At 39.7% G+C, this 17741-nt stretch overlaps 2 protein-coding genes across 2 annotated transcripts in view; both read right to left on the bottom strand.

The window, feature by feature from the left end:
* Positions 1-17741, bottom strand: part of LOC137291894 (protein wntless homolog) — a 191275-nt gene that overhangs the window by 45157 nt on the left and 128377 nt on the right. The gene's annotated exons all lie outside the window — the stretch shown is intronic.
* LOC137291890 (uncharacterized) lies at positions 871-10218 on the bottom strand. Its single transcript, XM_067823438.1, has 3 exons — positions 10142-10218; positions 8797-9322; positions 871-8176 (listed from the first exon to the last, which is right to left on the bottom strand). Exons 2-3 carry the CDS (start codon positions 9056-9058, stop codon positions 3840-3842), a joined length of 4599 nt encoding a protein of 1532 aa, XP_067679539.1. The 5' UTR covers positions 9059-9322; positions 10142-10218; the 3' UTR covers positions 871-3839.

Raw genomic sequence — 17741 nt, 5'->3', positions numbered from 1 at the left:
ACCAAATCGTATTTCATAGGATTGATGTATGAGAAAATCCAATCTCATTCTACTGCTTCACGTCATGATTCACATTAACTGGGGTTCTATGCAAATCTAATGCATAGACGGATCAAGTGTGTGCCTGTGCGTACATGCTTGCATGCTTTCCTTTTGCCCCTCAAGTTTGTCAAATAACCATTGGAATTATTGTGAAAATGAACTGTGCGTAAACTGGCTATTCCTATATTCAATGCCTTTGCTTAAATTATATTTCGTAAATTTGGATCTCGAACTTGTTGTTAGTGAACAGTAACTTGGCCCTTAACTTGTACACCAGCTTCCCCAATGTAATGCTCTTCATTCCAACCAAGCCTGTATGACTGCATCTGTGAACAAACCAACCAATGCATGTTCCATCTGTATGACTGCATTTGTGAAAAGACCATCCCAACAATGTTCCATCTGTGTGACTGCAGGTGTGAACAAAACATCCCAAACTTGTTCCTTCAGTATGACTGCAAAAAGAATAATGTTCACTGGGACATAGTAGGCTTCAATTTGTCTCCTGTGATCTAACAATGCTAAATTCTCATCCAGAAGAATTATATGGTGCAGAAAAGTTATCCAACTTCCTTCCATACCCTACTTTCATTGGTCAGTTGTAGATTTCAAAGTATGATAATGGCAGTGAACTTTCAAGGATACCACATGATGAGTGCACTTTTATAACTTGCTCTCCAGAGAGACCAAGAGGGTTTCAGCACTGAATGTTCTTGAATTTCTTTTCCAATAAAGAAAAACATACTCATATTTTTTGGTAAACATTTACTTGTCTTCCATGACTCCATACCTGACAAAATACACCGCCACTTTTATCATAACAATTAGTATGATGTAAGACATGTTTATTACAGTCAAAAACTTAAGAAAACATTCCTCCTCTAAACATAATAGATACTTATATCTCATAAAACTAAATGTTTGTAAACCTTCATTTTTTTCAGCAGCATAATTTATTTTCAAAGAATGTCAGTACAAATACAAAACAAATTGAACCAAAAGAAAAATAGGAAATTCATTCACAATTAATGTTTTATGTAAAAGGAACATGGAAATGGTATACAGGTGTTTTGAGTGGTCTGCCTGAGTAATAAATTAAGGCCCCTTTTAACAGCATTTCATAAAGTATCAATCGAGGGCTGTGGGGATGTGCCTAACATTTCATATGCACTATTGCAGATGGGAGAAATCCGATGCAAAGATTTCATGTTAGATATTCCCATATTTCTTCCAAAATTTGTATGAGAACCAATGTATGAAATTAACTCTAACAAGAATATTCTTGACTGTTAACTTTGTCCTAAAGACATCAATTGACAAACATTTGCATCTGTGCTTTGAAAACAACATACATGGCCATACAAAATTCAACCTCGATGCGTTTAGGGTATACATTTCAGTAAATCTCCAGTTTACCCTGGATGTATGTACGGCTTGGTCCAACACAGTTATCACCTCCCTTGGCCGGCTTTTTATCCAATCATGTGCCTATGCTGGGAAGTTGAGCGTACCAATAACAACTCACTTTTGCTTCTTAATTATCTAACCGATTAAACTTGCACAAACGATGCATAAATTCCATGAAAGAGGTTGAAAGAGTTCTAGCATATATTTTATAAAAATTTCGGACCTGTCAATTTGTCTGTAAAACATCACCCAAAATCTGAGTCGCAATGCGAACAGACCTTCGCACCTAGTATCCATATCTTTGCTGACACTGGCAAGCTTGGCTGTAATGGCGGTTTAGCTGTTTGGCTACTGTGAGAATGAACAGCCAGCAAAGGACGGTAAAAACATTATTGGACTGTAGATGCATCCAGAATATACTAGAGATTTATTGGAACATTTACCCTGGAGTTATTGAGGATGTACAAAATTCGCAGCACACTGAACTCCATTTCAGCACCAGGAAAATATCAGTAAATATTTCATTCCTATATTCTTGTACATTCCACTGTTAATCAGGAATACTTTAACACAGACAATATGTACAAACCATGTTTTTGTCAACAAATTTCCACTCTCCCTTAAGAACATGAATGGTCAAAATATCAAAATGTAGGCCATGTTACTGGGATGCTAAATTCCTGTGATCCACAGATTTTCAAAGATTTTATTTCAGATTTATTAATTCAAAGCCCCCATTCGATGACAATAATAAATTTTACTGTTGCCATCCGTGATGTATTATCAAGAACATGACAATATCAAAGAAGAGAAACGAGTTTCATATAATGCATACACAGAAAACATTGTTTAAAAGTCACATGCAATGTAAACCATGACTTTGCAGAGCTTGCTACCTTTCAGTATGCACTTTCCGAAACAAATCACCAAAAATGCCAATTCAACCTATAAAGTCATGAAAAAACAGAACATGATGAAAAACTCCAGTGAAATCGGAGTTCAAACTATTCAGTAATTTTCTCCCAGCACTGCAGGAAAAAGTGGTTTCAACAGCTATGCTGCACTCATAACGCATGCGCAGTGAATATGTTCGTGGAGCTTGAAACAGTATGCCTGCCCGGAGTACGAGGTCGTGTGCAGTAGTCTAATCTTGGTTGTATACACAAACAAGAAAATAATCTACTCGTTACATAAAAAATAACATGCTGATTGTAATAAGCAGACTGTCACAGAGGAAACTCAATGTCTGGTTTATTGACGCCTGTATGTCTGCCTGCTTGTCTACTAATGACTATAAGCAATGCACAACTTCCATAATTGACCACATGCTATCTGAAATTAATACCTATCCGGCTTAGAAGCCTATACAAAGAGCTGTGTAAGTGTATCTGCAATAGAAACCAGTGGCCAATGAAAAGGCTTCGTTACACATCCTCCGGCTCTGACTGGGTTCGATATAGCAGTTGCTTCGTTTCGAGGGAAGTAAATGTAATTACAACAAACTGCACTTTTGATTTGTGATTATATGCTTAAAATTTTGTTTGTTTTTTATCTTAATCAGCAATGCTTTTTATATATCATGTATAAGTGATAACTGTTTTAATTATTTTTGATTTTTTGGCTGCATGTGACCTTTAACATATTCATACAAGTGGATACAACACATCATCAGCAAAGCCAAGCACTGTCCATCTGATCCCCATTTCACACACAGATGGCATGATAAAGGATCAAATCAGAAAATGACAATGTTTCACAAAAAGTTGAAACTGTTTCTTCAACTCCTTTAATCACTTCAAGACTATCATAGCTCTATGGACACCTTTGTGGAATAGGGGCCAGATTGTATGTTTCACAGATACAGCAGGATAACTAAATGACAATGAACTGATGAACAGAAATTTGGCTGTGGTTCCAATCATTAACTCACAATCAGTGCATCCTGCAACCTAAGGGACACTGCTCTAAACAAAAAGCTGCACTGACTCAAAATTACAATAAAATAAAGTACTTTCATTTTACAGTTAATCTTTCCAAGCAATCACTTTAAAGTTTAAGTCTGATAACCTCACCGACTCCCTATCCTCCCCTACCTGCAAACCCTCAAGAACACCTTACCACTGACCTCAGCTTTCCCATTCTACTAACATCACCTGTACCCATATCTCTTTCCTGTATTTCCCACACATTTTCTACAACCACTCATTCACTTACCCGTTTCCCTTCATCTGGCCTCATGCACACCATTGCTCTAACCTCACCTGTCCCCCTTCATCTAACCTCATGTGTAGCATCATCTTTCCTGTATCTTTTTCCTAATCTCACTTGACTGTATAAAATATTCTTTCCTGTGACATATCTCATTACCTCATCCTCTTAAGATCCCCAGTTCATTTTTTGCTATCTGGAACGACACTCTCATCCTCTGTACAACTCCAAACACACTCTTGCTCAAGCTTCAATGGCAGGTTCCCCTTTAACAGTTCCATCCGTAGGTTATTATATTGAAACATAGCATCTCCCAAGAGAGCCAAGGCATCAGTAAGCATCTTCACAGCCTCACTGTCATTATACATTTTCTCATGTATTCTCTCCAGTAAGTAGACGCCAGGCACCATAGCTTCAGATGTGGTCAAGTGGACATCTTGAAGCTTGGTGTCCAAGTCCAAACAAGTCACAGGAAGCATACTAGATATCTCAGGGTTGAGCTTTGGGGGTATCATGCAGTTCAGATTTGAAGGTATCTTATATTTTTCACGCAAATCTTTCACAATTCCTTCTTTCGTGCATGCCAAGTTGACCATACTAGCTACATTTTCATCAATGTTTTCATCACAAAGAAGATCAGTCTTAACTTTTGGAATGTGTGTCTCTTCATTGGGTCCATTTAGCATTTTGATCTTAGAGGTTCCCATCTGTATTGAACGAATATCTTCATCAACTTTATCACCAAACAAAGAGCTTGTGATAGAATTGGACATCCTGCACAAAACTCCATATTTTTCAGGAAGGTGACATTTCATTAATAGTCGTCTCCCTTTGGAGATATTGACACAGGTACAGGCTAAAATCCTCAATGAATCAGTCGTCCTCCGACAAACCTCTGCAGACGTCTGAGGTTCTTTGCCGAACATATTGACTTGCGTAATTAGTGGTGCCATACCTCTAGCAAGCCATTGCTGACAGTCTATTAACACTGTGTTTGCCTCTTGAATACTCCTTGGAAGTTTTTTTAACAGTTCAAAGTTGATTTCTGGGGGAACAGCTGACTTACAGCTCACTGGAACACTATACTTTCCAGCTGTCAATGTAGCACTTCTGGTTGTGCTGAATGTTGTTAATACTACCTTTGTAACAAATTCATGTACACTCACACCTCGTCTGAAAACTCTAGGTTTCCTTGCATCGTCCCTCTGTCTTGCTTGCACACTGAAAGATGCTGTGGGGGACTCAATAACATGTTCAGGCTGAGGCCCTTGGTTCACAGACTGTCCAGCATTGCCATGTTCACCTCTTGGAAGAGGTGGTTTAGCATGTGCTCTGCATGCCATGTGTCCACTACCATCACGTCTATTATCAAACTGAGATATATCACTACCAAGAGTCATGACATTGGGGGGATCTAACAGACCTCTTCTGTTTGGTGTGGGCTCATTCCCACTGAATACTGGGAGAGGGGGAGGTAACAGGCCCTCTTTCTGGCTGCCACCCTTTCTAAGTGTTGGCTGCTGGGGATCTAGTTGAGCATGTCTTCTATCATTCTCATTAAACGTTAAGGGTGGGCATGGGGTATTCAGTTGATCTCTGTTCAACAACATGGCCTGCATGTTATCACCCCAAGGAAATGTTTGATATAAGGTATTAGCTACCAAATGAGGCTGCATATTCTCATCCAGACTCACTGATGGATGAGGAGGGTCTAACAGACCACCTCTCTTTACATTGTCATCCCTATTAAACGGTGGTTGAGTATGGTCTAACAGACCATCTCTCATGATATTCTCATCCTTATTTAATGGAAGGTCTAACAGACCATCTCTGTGAAAATTCTGGTCTATACTGAATGGAGGTTGAGGAGGATCTAACAAGCCATCTCTCTGAAAATTCTCATTCCTACTGAAGGGTGGCTGAGATGGATCTAACAGACCATCTCTCCTGATATTCTCATCCCTATTAAATTGAGGTTGAGGAGGGTCTAACAAACCATCCCTTCGAACACTCTTATCCCTATTAAATGGAGGTTGAGGAGGGTCTAACAAACCATCTCTTTGAATATTCTCATCCCTATTAAATGGAGGTTGAGGAGGGTCTAGCAAACCATCCCTTCGAACACTCTGATCCCTATTAAATGGAGGTTGAGGTGCTTCTAACAGACCATCTCGCCTCACATTCTCATCCCTATTGAATGGAGGAGGAGGGGGGTCCAACAAACCATCTCGCCTCACATTCTCATCCCTATTGAAAGGTGGTTGAGGAGGGTCCAACAAACCATCTCTCCGAACATTCTCATCCCTATTGAATAGAGGTTGAGGAGGGTCTAGCAAACCATCTCTCCGAACATTCTCATCCCTATTGAAAGGTGGTTGAGGAGGGTCTAGCAAACCATCTCTTCGAATATTCACATCCTTATTAAATGGAAGTTGAGGAGGGTCTAGCAAACCATCCCTTCTAACATTGTCATCCCTATTAAATGGACGTTGAGGAAGGTCTAACAAACCATCTCTCCTGATGGTCTCATCCCTACTGAAGGGTGGTTGAGGTGCTTCTAACAAACCATCTCTCCGAACTTTCTCATCCCTGTTGAATGGAGGTGGAGGGGGGTCTAACAAACCATCTTTCCTAACATTCTCATCCCTATTGAATGACTCTTGAGGAGGATCTACCAGACCATCCCTCCTAAAGTTCTTGCCACTTATAAACAGCTGTTGAGAATGGTGTAACAGACCACCTCTCTGAATATGCTTATCCCTATCAGACAGAGGTTGACGATGGTCTAATGGAGCATCTCTCCTAAAGTTTTCAAGCCTATTCAATAACTCTCGAGGGGGAGCTAACAGAGCATCTCTTCTGAAATTCTCATCCCTATGAAAAGGTGGTTGCTGAGGATCTAATAGACCTTCTCTCCTAAAATTCTCATTCCTATTCAATGACTCTTGAGGGGGGTCTAACAGACTATCTCTCCTCCAATGCTCATCCCCATTACATGGTGGTTGAGGAAGGTCTAACAGACCATCTCTCTGAAAATTCTCATCCCTTTTAAAGGGAAGTTTTGGATGCTCTAACAGATGGTTTCTCCTGAAATTCTCATCCCTATTGAATGACTCTCGTGCATCGCTGCAGAAAGTCTCATCCCTATTGAATGGTGGTTGAGGCCGGTTCAACAAAGCATCTCTTCTAAAACTGTCATTCCTATTCAAAAATTCTTGAGGATGGTCTAACAAACCATCTCTCCCAAAATTCTCTTCCCTATTAAAAGATGGTTTTGATGGGTCTAACAGATGGTCTCTCCTGAAATTCTCATCCCTATTGAATGGAAGTTGAGGAGGGTTTAACAGAGGACCTCTCCTATAATTTTCATTCCTATTCAATGACTCTTGAGGAGGGTCTAACAGACCATCTCTCTGATAATTCTCACCTCTGTCAAATGGTTGCTGAGGATGGTCAACTGGGCCATTTCTCCTACACATGTCATCCCTAATGAAATATGCTTGAGGATCAACTCTCCTGATATTCTCATCCCTTTTTAATGATGGTTGAGGAGGGTCTAACAGACCATCTCTGCGAATATTCTCATCCCTACTGAAAGATGATTGAGGTGGGTCTAGCAAACCATTTCTCCGGAAATTCTCATCCGCACTGAATGGATTCTGAGGAGGGTCTAACAGACCATCTCTCAGACTATTCTCATCCCTACTGAAGGATGGCTGAGATGGAGGATCTAACAGACCATTTCTCCAACTATTTTCATCCCTACTGAGGGATGGTTGAGAAGGAGGATCTAACAGACCATTTCTCCGACTATTCTCATCCCTATTGAGTGGTGGTTGAAGTGGAGGATCTAACAAACCATCTCTCCTGAACAAGTCTGAAGGCACATTTTCATTTCTATAAAGAGGTTTTCTCCTCACACTATTTCCAAACTTGTCGTGGAAAGGATGCTCAAAATTTGATTCTATTCTACCAATATATTCTCTTTTGTCTCCCAAGGGACCCCCTTTGCAACTATCATCAAATGGTAATCGATCATCGTTCCATCTTGATATATTCTGATCATGACTAGTTAATCTTGGTCCATTCCTGTTCTGGTTCTCCATTCTGGCCATAACATTATGGCTGGGAGGACAGTGTCCCAGAAGCCCTCTCCTACCCTGTTCTATCTGTCCTGACTTGGTGTATCTACTTGCAGCATCCCTGGAATATTTATTCTTTTGGTTTCTTGAGTCATTACTGCACCTCGGACCACCTGAATGGGGCTCTTTTGATTGGGTTCTACCTGACAAAGAGGTTTTTCCCACTTGTCTAGCCATTTCATCTTTGTCTCCCTCTTGTGTTAAACTAGTTGTTCCTGTAGTTTCAGGTGCTGCATCACTGTTACTTGTCGTTGTTGGTGAAACTCTGGCACTGATTTTCTCTTTGGTTCCATCCTTCATTACAAGAATCTCAGTCTTCCTCTGTTTACTCTCAGATGATGAAGGAGAACCTGGAGACTTCCTTTTGTTGGGAGAATCTACAAAACACAAAGGCTTTTCTCAAAATGTGAAAAAGGGCGAGTGAGCTAGCTCCAACATTTTTTTTTTCAACAGTACTCCAGTTACACGTGTCCTCTAGTGACACCATCGAACAAGGGCATGGTGCTGACAAACTTGGAAACAGTTGGGATGAATACTGATTAGTAACCCATTTCCATTGGTTTTTAGCATACCAAAGGTCTTAGGTGTCTACTACTTTGATGAGACCAATGACCACTAGTCTGATACTGACAAACCTAGAAATTTAACCAGCATAAGTTTGTTTTATAAAATTTAATGCAAGTAGAGAATGCTGTTTTGTCAATTACAATGGAGAACTTCAATGTGAATGAAAGTATGTGTAGATTTTTCCTTTAACCATAATCACAACACTTTGTGTACATATATTTTCATTATCCTATATACCAGGTCTGAGGAAAAACATTGCAAATCATACTGTTTAGCATGTTTAAAAAGGTATATAGTGAAATACCAGTACTAATACTGTGCATTCCTAGTTCCATTACTGCCTACATGAGCTAAGGTTTACGATTACAATCAATTATTGACCGTTTATTAACGAGTTATAAGGTAGGGACTTTCTCTACTGCGTCCTTACCCAAAGCAGTGGGAAGAACTAGTGTCACTGCAGCATCTTCTTTCGGGTCACTGGATGAGACTGGTTCCTCCGACATTGCCTTGTGGCAGTCTGAACTGTATGAGACAGGAGTTGCATCAAAGTCTGTCAAATACTTGGCTGCCAGGTCATCCAGATCCACATCATCAGCCCCAGACCCTACCGTGTCACCCAAGTATTCCCTAGCAAGTTCTTCAAAGGTCTTTTCAGTGGCAATCAGGCCTTTTCCGTCCTCTTCAGTCATGATTATCAGTTTTCCTGAATAACAGTGAGACTGTTAATCAGTACATTTTTCAAAAACAGAGTCAGAAGTCTTTGTGATGTGCTCAGACCATAGACAGTCTGTCACAAATGTGTATTGAGTGATGAGATACAAGTTCTGACTGTGTTTTCATATTCACATAATTACTGGTTATTAATTTCATCCACTTTGTCTTAAAATATGAAACACCCAGACTTGAATTCCATATGGTTCAGTCAAGCATCAGGTGTACCGACACTGCATCACCTGAAATAAGATAAGAAGATTGAAGTGTACATAGGCGCAATTACACAAAACAATACACCTGACATATTAATTAAGCATTTCTAGGTGTCCAAAGCAGAAATACTAGTCAAGAAACCCATTAGATTTATTCTTTCGAAACTCTGGAATATTTGCAAGTCTTGGTAAGAGTTCCTCCCGTTCCCCCATCCAAATAATATTTATGAATTGATATATACTAGAATTGTTAACAAAACCTAAGACAATAATTACTAGAGGGCTCACAAAAATTACTAAAAGCCCCAAAATTAAGTACAATATATAGGGTTGAAGTAATTTGTGTTTCCCCCGTTAATCTGCTGAAGAAGAAATATGGAGGATTTGAAATAACTCTTTCTCAAGCCTCCTTTTACTGAAAAACTAGCTACATTAACGACACATTCCATGTGGAATATAGAACAAAATCTGGTTGCTCCATCGAAATACGTTATAATTAATAACCGTATGGACGCGATAGCCTTGAGCATTTCACTAAATATAGCTATAGAAAGCATGTCTGGTGAAGTGCAGTCGACGTTAGCCAGTTTTGCACCATCCCATAAAATTATTTTTGTCAGTCTTGTTATTCTCTGTATACGTATAATAACAGCACTGTGCACAAACGGAATGACCCACAAATGGGCCCATATCTCACGTAACTCGAAAATACAAGCCAAAACGATGAAGTTATTTTTCATATGGGGCGAACTGTTGCAAATTAAGAAGTAACATATCCACATTGAAAACAGTACTTGGCACAGAGTGTCGTAGTTGGCATTGCTAACAGAAGATCACAACAAATACCCGAACATGGTCGAAACACAGTTTTTCTGTCCAGCTGTACGTTTTGGCAGCCATGTTTCCTCGGTAGGTTCGAAAACGCTACTCAAGCTGAAAACGGAAAGAAATTGATAAGTAAGGTGAGTTATATCCCGACGACTCATTATCCTTGATCTTATTTTGCAACATACACAGACCTTCTAGAAACATTTGTATAACTTCAAAAAGAGAAACAACTGCAGAGGATCACCTTTTTCGCTGTGGGATGAGTTAGTTGCTTTCAAATCTTAGTCATTGCTCAGTACTTTGATGTTAATATTTAAATCACCATGATGTAAATATTTAGGAGACCTATTGTAATCGTTCGTACGATACCTAAACTATTGTATTGTTCTTATTTTATCACAATTAATACATAAAAATGAATGAAAGCAACTGGATTGTACTCCCAAGATTAAGATTATATTACAGGTTCCCTTAGTTAATACCCATCGTTGTCGTTAGTCTCTTGGAGTGAAAGCGTGCATAAGTCAACTATAGTTATGTAGCTATAAATTCCATATATCTAAACTTTTGGATTCGTATATTTTAGTATTGCAGCTTTTTGAAATATACTCTGATGACTTATATTTTCTATCTATAGTACAGGATAATATATAAATTAGAAGGCATTACATTCCACGGTAAACCTGACTGGAAATAATATTCATATGTAATTCAAGATGGTATTTCATTCAAATTCCTATTCAGGCCGGAACATCACACAGTACAAAATCATATTTTTTCTCAGAAATATTATGTCTGTGATACAAATGGTGAATGGGGGTGTTCGTTGCGCACGCGCATGTTTACTGCTAGACACATATTAGATGATCCTGCGCACTAAACGCATTTGTGACAAGAGAGGCGGTACAACGAATTGGGCGAGTACACTTGGCTGCTACAGGTAGCTTGACGATTATGCACGTGCAATACATGCTAACGTGACATGAAATCAACACCGCTACTGATTAACATCTGTCTCGCTACTGTGTAACACCAGTCTCGCTACTGTTTTACATCTGTCTCAATATTGTTAAACAGATTTCAGTTGTAGATGCATATGGACAAAAATTGTGCAACCAAAGCAGATTCTCTTTTACAAAGTAGCCTTGCTACTGGACTCTCAACGGCAACTTTAAAGCGCATTAAGGCAGAAGTTGGTAGGAGTGCGAGTGGACCTACATTTATCAGTCCCACCAAGTTGCGCAAACCCAAAACTTGCAGTTACAAACTTGATGATTTCGACCGGTGTGCAGTTCGTCAATTTGTACAAAGTTTATATGGCGTAAACAAACAACTACCCACTCTGGATACGATGTATGATATGGCAAAGTGCCAGTTGAACTACATGGGTTCTAAGGAACGTTTTCGAAAAAATCTCAAAGACATGGGGTTTAGGTGGCGAAAAACGCAGTCAAACCGTAAACTTTTAATGGAACGTCAAGACATTTTTTCCAAGCGTTTGCAATACTTGCGTGTAAAAAAGAAATACAGAGAAGAAAATCGAACACTCATCTTTGTCGATGCATGTACACCACATTGTCCCAAAGTGTTGGCAACTTGAGGGTGAAGTCGTAATAAATGGGGTTCAACCTCCGCCTGGCACCGGACCTCGGCTTATTGTGGTTCATGCAGGGGGTGAAAACGGCTTTGTTCCAAATGCTTTGCTTGTTTTTGATTCCAAACTCAAATCAGCAGACTATCATGACGAGATGAACTTTGATAATTTTTCCAAATTGCTCCAGGAAAAGTTGATCCCAAACCTTCCACTGCACTCTGTCATCGTTATGGATAATGCAACATATCATAGCAAGCAAGTGGACAAATGTCCGCCAACCGCCAACAGAAAAGATGACATAAAAACGTTGCTACAAAGGCACAATATCTCATTTGATGAGAAAATGCTTAAAGCCGAACTATTGTTTCTTGCAAAATCCAACAAATCGGGCCCTGTCTACAGAGTAGACACGATGTTGAAGCAACATGGTCATGATGCACTACGTCTCCCTCCATACCACGCAGAACTAAACCCGATTGAGTTAATGTGGGCAAATGGGAAAAATTATGTCGCTTCACAAAACTTGCAGTTCACAAAAAGTTCCTTAAGAGTTGCCATAAATGAAAGGATGTCTGCAATCGGTGCAAAAGAATGGTCGGAATGTTGTAAACATGTTAAAACAATTGAAGATGGTTACTGGCAACGCGAAATCGCAGTAGAAAGGGAAATTGACAGACGAGTGATTGACTTAGGACTTGCAAGTGATTCAGACACCGAGACTGATTCAGAGAGTGATAATTAAAGCATAAATCAGTAAGTCCGCCTAATTTTCCAGCATTGTTGTGTCTTGTATAATAATTGACACATACTATATCAGGTTTTTACCGTTCCTATACTTTGTCATAAAAAAGAGTAATCTTTGGTGAGTTGTCTGTATTTTATATTTGTTTAGTCACTGATAAATCTACTGAGTCTGGTACTGAGTAATCCCCAAACCGACAAATTTGTGTGCAAAGATATTTCTCACTGACTTATCAATGTCAAAAGGTATTTTCAGTTTTCTGGATGGGCACAATTTTGGTGACCATAATACACAAATGACAAAAATTTGGAAATATTGTTTGAATACTAACCATTTCTCTGGAACCGGTTATATAAATTTGCAAGACATGTATTCCCGGTCGATCACCAGCGGAATTATGGACGAAAATCAGCCCGTACAGAAAAATAGGAACAAAATTATGAGATAAAAATATTTCCCCCTTGCTACTCTGATTTAGCCACCACCATTCAGTAACAGATAACTTCTAACATATTAAAAAGTTAAATGGAACACAATTAACTATATGTAGTTATTATCTATTTAATATTTAGCAGACGAAAAGTCTCTTCAACTTTACCAGTCTCTTCAACTTTACCCATTAAAATAACACCGCATATTCCTTCGAATGATAAGACTGCAATTTCAGGCATAAGATACTGATATTCCACGCTAACCTTTAGTTAAGACGAAGACAAATAGATGATTGGGGCATTGACAAGCATTTTAGATATTCAACACTTTTGTTAAAAAAAAAAAAACCCAGGAAAATGTCATTTGCTTCGTGAAATGGATCGGTGGTCCTAAACATATTTGCTCAGTATATTGTGTTGATTCCATTCGTTGGGATTGTACCTGTTCCAAAATCGAGTGTGCTATAACAATTCATGCGTGAAACGCACGGGGAAAATGAACTCCGCGATATTTATCAGACAACCTGTCTCCCTCTTGTTTCAAGTGGATCGTTCTGTGGGGCGTTCCCAAGTATGCAAATCGGGGTCATTTGTCAGGTCGTGGATCATCTTGCATGTGTTTACCAGTATATTATGTTGAATGTGGAACACCACCACACCCTCCTCCCGCCCGTCCTCCCCAAGAAAAAAAAGATGTACAAAGAAACCCCCATCCCCCCTTCCTACGTCATGGCATTGTACAAAATCAATGACGACCCCCTGGCACATGTGTACAAAACTGACAACCCCCCAGCCACCCCCCATACATTCCCGGAACAAAATGAGTGAAGAACACCACCATCGATCTTCTTCAGATTCGATTATTTACAGACCGTTATAATATAGCCGATTACCGCTTTAAAACAACCAACAAAATGCTCTCGGTGCAAGTCCTGCTTGAAAGCTATAAGTAACGTCTCTTTTCAGAAATGTCTGCAAACGGCAGAAAAAAAAGTCCTGAGTTTCTTCAGTGATTTATTAACCGAAACACCATAGAGGCAGATATTGCTGTCAGATGGGAAGGCCCATGAGTGGAATGATCTGTCAGCCACATTGTCCTTACATGCAAAAATGGACGGCTGGGTAGCCTAATGGTTAAAGCTCCCGTTGTCCATGATAGTGGTATTAGCGAATAGCATTGTAAGACAGACAAAATGAAATCATACCAGGTCTTGAGAATATTAACAGGCTTCAGTCACAGACCTGTTTTCTCTTTAAATTGTATTTATCAGAACCACCCACTCGGATAAAATAAATATAACAAAACTAAAATGAAAATTAATATATATCGTTTCACGCAGTATTTTGAAAATATTCTGTATAACAATACCAACTCCTGGACGACCAGAAATGAGCTTCACACAATACTGCTCATGCGTTTTTGAGCAAAGGTTTGCTTTGCGAAGACCCTGGCTCGATTCCCAACAGGCGTACATTTTGTGAACTCTACGGTTTATCGCAACAAGGTATAACGACTCGACCCTTATTGTTAAGGTGTGTAAATGCTCATTTTCGTCCTGTGTGAGACAGTGTTGCATCCGATAGCTCCTTTTCCGTATCGCACTGGTCCTGACCCGTGAAGCCATGCTTATCGTAAGAGGCGACTACCGAGATTGGCTGTCATGACACGTCATCGTATCTCAGTTGCGTAGTACTATGCACATACTGTTGATCACTGGATTTTCTGGTCCAGACTTTATTATTAAAAAGATCGCCACTATATAGCTGGAATATTACCAAGCGTGGCGTAAACAACAATCATTCCACCAGGGAGCCTGTATAGAGAATCCCTGATTCCACCAATGTCAATGGTCATGTGTATATGTGTGTGCGTGTGTGTGTGTGTGCAGTAAATGTTGAGTCAAGAATTAAAGAAGGTACTGTGTTGAGAATTTGGTTTCACTGCAAGTAAAGGACTGTTTAGGTCTGTGAGTCATTCATTCTATTTTAACAAACTAATACTCTCGTTTTGATTTCCTGATGGAAACACAAGGACAAGTGGACACTATGTATATGCACGCGCTCTCTCACACAGACTGCTGTTTAACAGGGACACATCACTCAAACATAGTAGACCGGCTTCAGACCGATGTGTCCTTGCTTTACCCCTATAGGGATTCCGAAGGGTACCAGTAAGTACAGTTTTCTACATCTTTTGATAGGATGTAGCCCCATTCATATATATTTTTGTTGGGTGGGTGGTTTTTGTTTATTCACAGTTACTCTTAATTCAGCTACCCCTTATCTGCCCTGTCGGCAATATTGGCTCTTGTTACAAGCCGACATAAAACCCCATAATAATCGTACTTCCAGCTTCATACATTTCTCGACTTGCAGTAGACCTTCAAGATGTTGAACATCCTATTGCAGAAAAGAAAAGGCGTATACCTCGCAGGTGCAGCACTAAATTACGTATTGAAGACCAAGGGAATATGAAGCAAGAGCAGGCCCCAAGGAAGAACGCATAACCCCAACTAAAAACAAAGGATAGTGTGGGCGAGGGAATGCTTCACTAGAAAATATCACTTCGACGCTATAATCAGCACTTGAGAAACTCCACAAGGAAAATGAAAGAGGCTACATAACTTATCCGTGAATTCCCCCCTCCATCCCTCAACTGGTACCAAAATAATATTTGAGAACTTAACCCCTCACTTTGAGAAGAAGACCACATTAATGTGAGAACCGCTGGAGGTGGGACTCAAACTAACAAACATTTTTCTCTTCCAAGGCTCTGGGTATTTCTAGGAAAAACTACATTACAGTTTTTACCAGAGGTCTGCAAAGCAATTACTGAGGTCTACAAGGTCGATGTACTCAAAAGGTGAACAGGGGTGGACGGAGGCTGCTGAAGGTTTAAGCTCCAGATGGAAAAATAACACAACTGTCTAGCGGCTGGAACTTGCCGGCAAGTACCTTGATATGAAGAACCCACCCAGAGGTGGGTCATTCTATTACCATTAAAAGGGCCTGACAGCATTGTACTCATGTAGATGCCAGATACAAATTCTTGTATGTTGATGTTGGGACAGAGTATGGTGCTCCAGGTAAAAACAAAACATGGAAGACATGTACTTAGCATGAAATTATCGAGGAAAATCGAACCAGACTGCCTGGACCAGCTACATTATGACACATATGTGTCATATCATTTCGTAGCCAGTGACGCATTTGCACCGAGAACTTGGCCATTGAAACCATTCTCTCATCGCTCACAAATTCACTCAGAAATCATCTACTGCTAAAAGTTGTGTTGCCAATTATATATAATTAAAGGACTGGTTTCTTTATATTCCTTCTTATGAACGAGATCTGTAAACTTCTGCTTGTTGAGCAGATGAGGGTTCTGCTTAACCACCTTGGCCAGCTTAATGATTCCCTCATCTATTCATTTGTTGTCTGATATGTTTTTCTTGCTTACACTGATCCTCTTTAGTGCTGTGTTACGAGTTCTTCTTTGTGCTCTCCTTGAGGTGCCGAAACATCAGCACTGAAAGATGGGGAGGGAGGAGACATAGCATTCTCCCTCTCTGCAACCTCTGTCTCTATCTGTGTTGTCCAGTCTCTTCAAGTCTTCTCTTCACTGGTGGTCCTGTTCTTGCTCGGGTTATCTCTGCCTTGGCTTTTATACATCGTTTGCTCTCAAGTTGAGGAATGTGGGGACTGGCGATGACTGTGCTTCTACAAACGCACTGCTGTGTGAGCAGCGGTCATTGATTTGTGCTTCAAAAATGCGTTAAGCAGGATGTGCCCAATGAGTATCAACTGTATCGCATGAGTAAATTATTTGTGTCCTGCACATACTACACAGGAACTCGAGTGACATGAGAATGCAAAGAAATTGTCATTATACACAAGTCCCGCCCGCTCACTTTACCACAAGGTCTAAACTTGCGTAATCTGTTGCAGCCATGTTGCAAACAGTTCATGATCAAATCAGACCAATGAGCAATGCTGCATGTCAATGGGTGCTGGGCTGGAAATCGACACACTTTGATATGTACCATTCACAGTGTTTGTGAATTAGTCCGGTAGCTGAATGCAATTTTCAGTCCTAACCTTGCATTTTAGGTCCCACAGTATTTTATTGCTGGTTTTATAAGTTTAATATATGTAGATCATGAAACAGCCGGATGACAACTTGGCACCCTTGAGGGTTTTGAATAAAACATGTTTGAAAATGCAACCCCCTGACAACTCAAGTGCCAACAGAGGGCCATGTGGAGGCACGATAAGTTGTTAGGTAAGTAGCGCAAAATGGAGAACTTCCTGTGAAGTCTGTTTACATTAGCTACCCAGTTGTAACATCATCTCCACAAATATTATGTCACAATGGTAACTCATTTTTGTTGTCCAACTAATTCATAACATGTACAACACTGTAAAACAGTGTATTTGTATCAAAGATATGTGATAAAAAAAATTATGATAAAATGATGTGAACTTGTGAAGCATCGTCTGCTAGGCTTAGCATCACTATCAGTTGAAAGCTGCATTAAACTTCTTTGATGTTGAAATTTACCAGAACCACATATATATGCATTCATATCTTCATGTTTGCAAACAATGTTCAAAGATTCTCATAGAAGAAAAGTTCCCATTCCCTTGAATTGATAGTTTGATGAAAACTGGTAGTACTACTTTCTGAGCAACTAGTCATGCAGCCAAAGACTCAGTTGACTATTCTATTAAGAAAAAGTTTGTAATTATTTTTTTCTGTAAAGTGATAAATAAGAAGCATCTAAATGATATTACTGAATCGAAGATACTACTTTCCTGTGATCAACTATCATTGCAATGATTTAAATCAAC

Source organism: Haliotis asinina, chromosome 7 (assembly GCF_037392515.1).
Source record: "Haliotis asinina isolate JCU_RB_2024 chromosome 7, JCU_Hal_asi_v2, whole genome shotgun sequence".
Classification (NCBI taxonomy): Eukaryota; Metazoa; Mollusca; class Gastropoda; order Lepetellida; family Haliotidae; genus Haliotis; species Haliotis asinina.
Note: the sequence above shows the minus strand (reverse complement) of the source record. Positions and strands in the feature narration are given on the sequence as shown.

Bases quoted from the DNA above. Each gene is read 5' to 3' on its own strand.
- LOC137291890 (XM_067823438.1), bottom strand. From the start codon at position 9,058: ATGACTGAAGAGGACGGAAAAGGCCTGATTGCCACTGAAAAGACCTTT. The intron at 8,177-8,796 runs GTAAGGACGCAG...TGTGTTTTGTAG, and splicing joins AGTTCTTCCCACTGCTTTGG to ATTCTCCCAACAAAAGGAAG.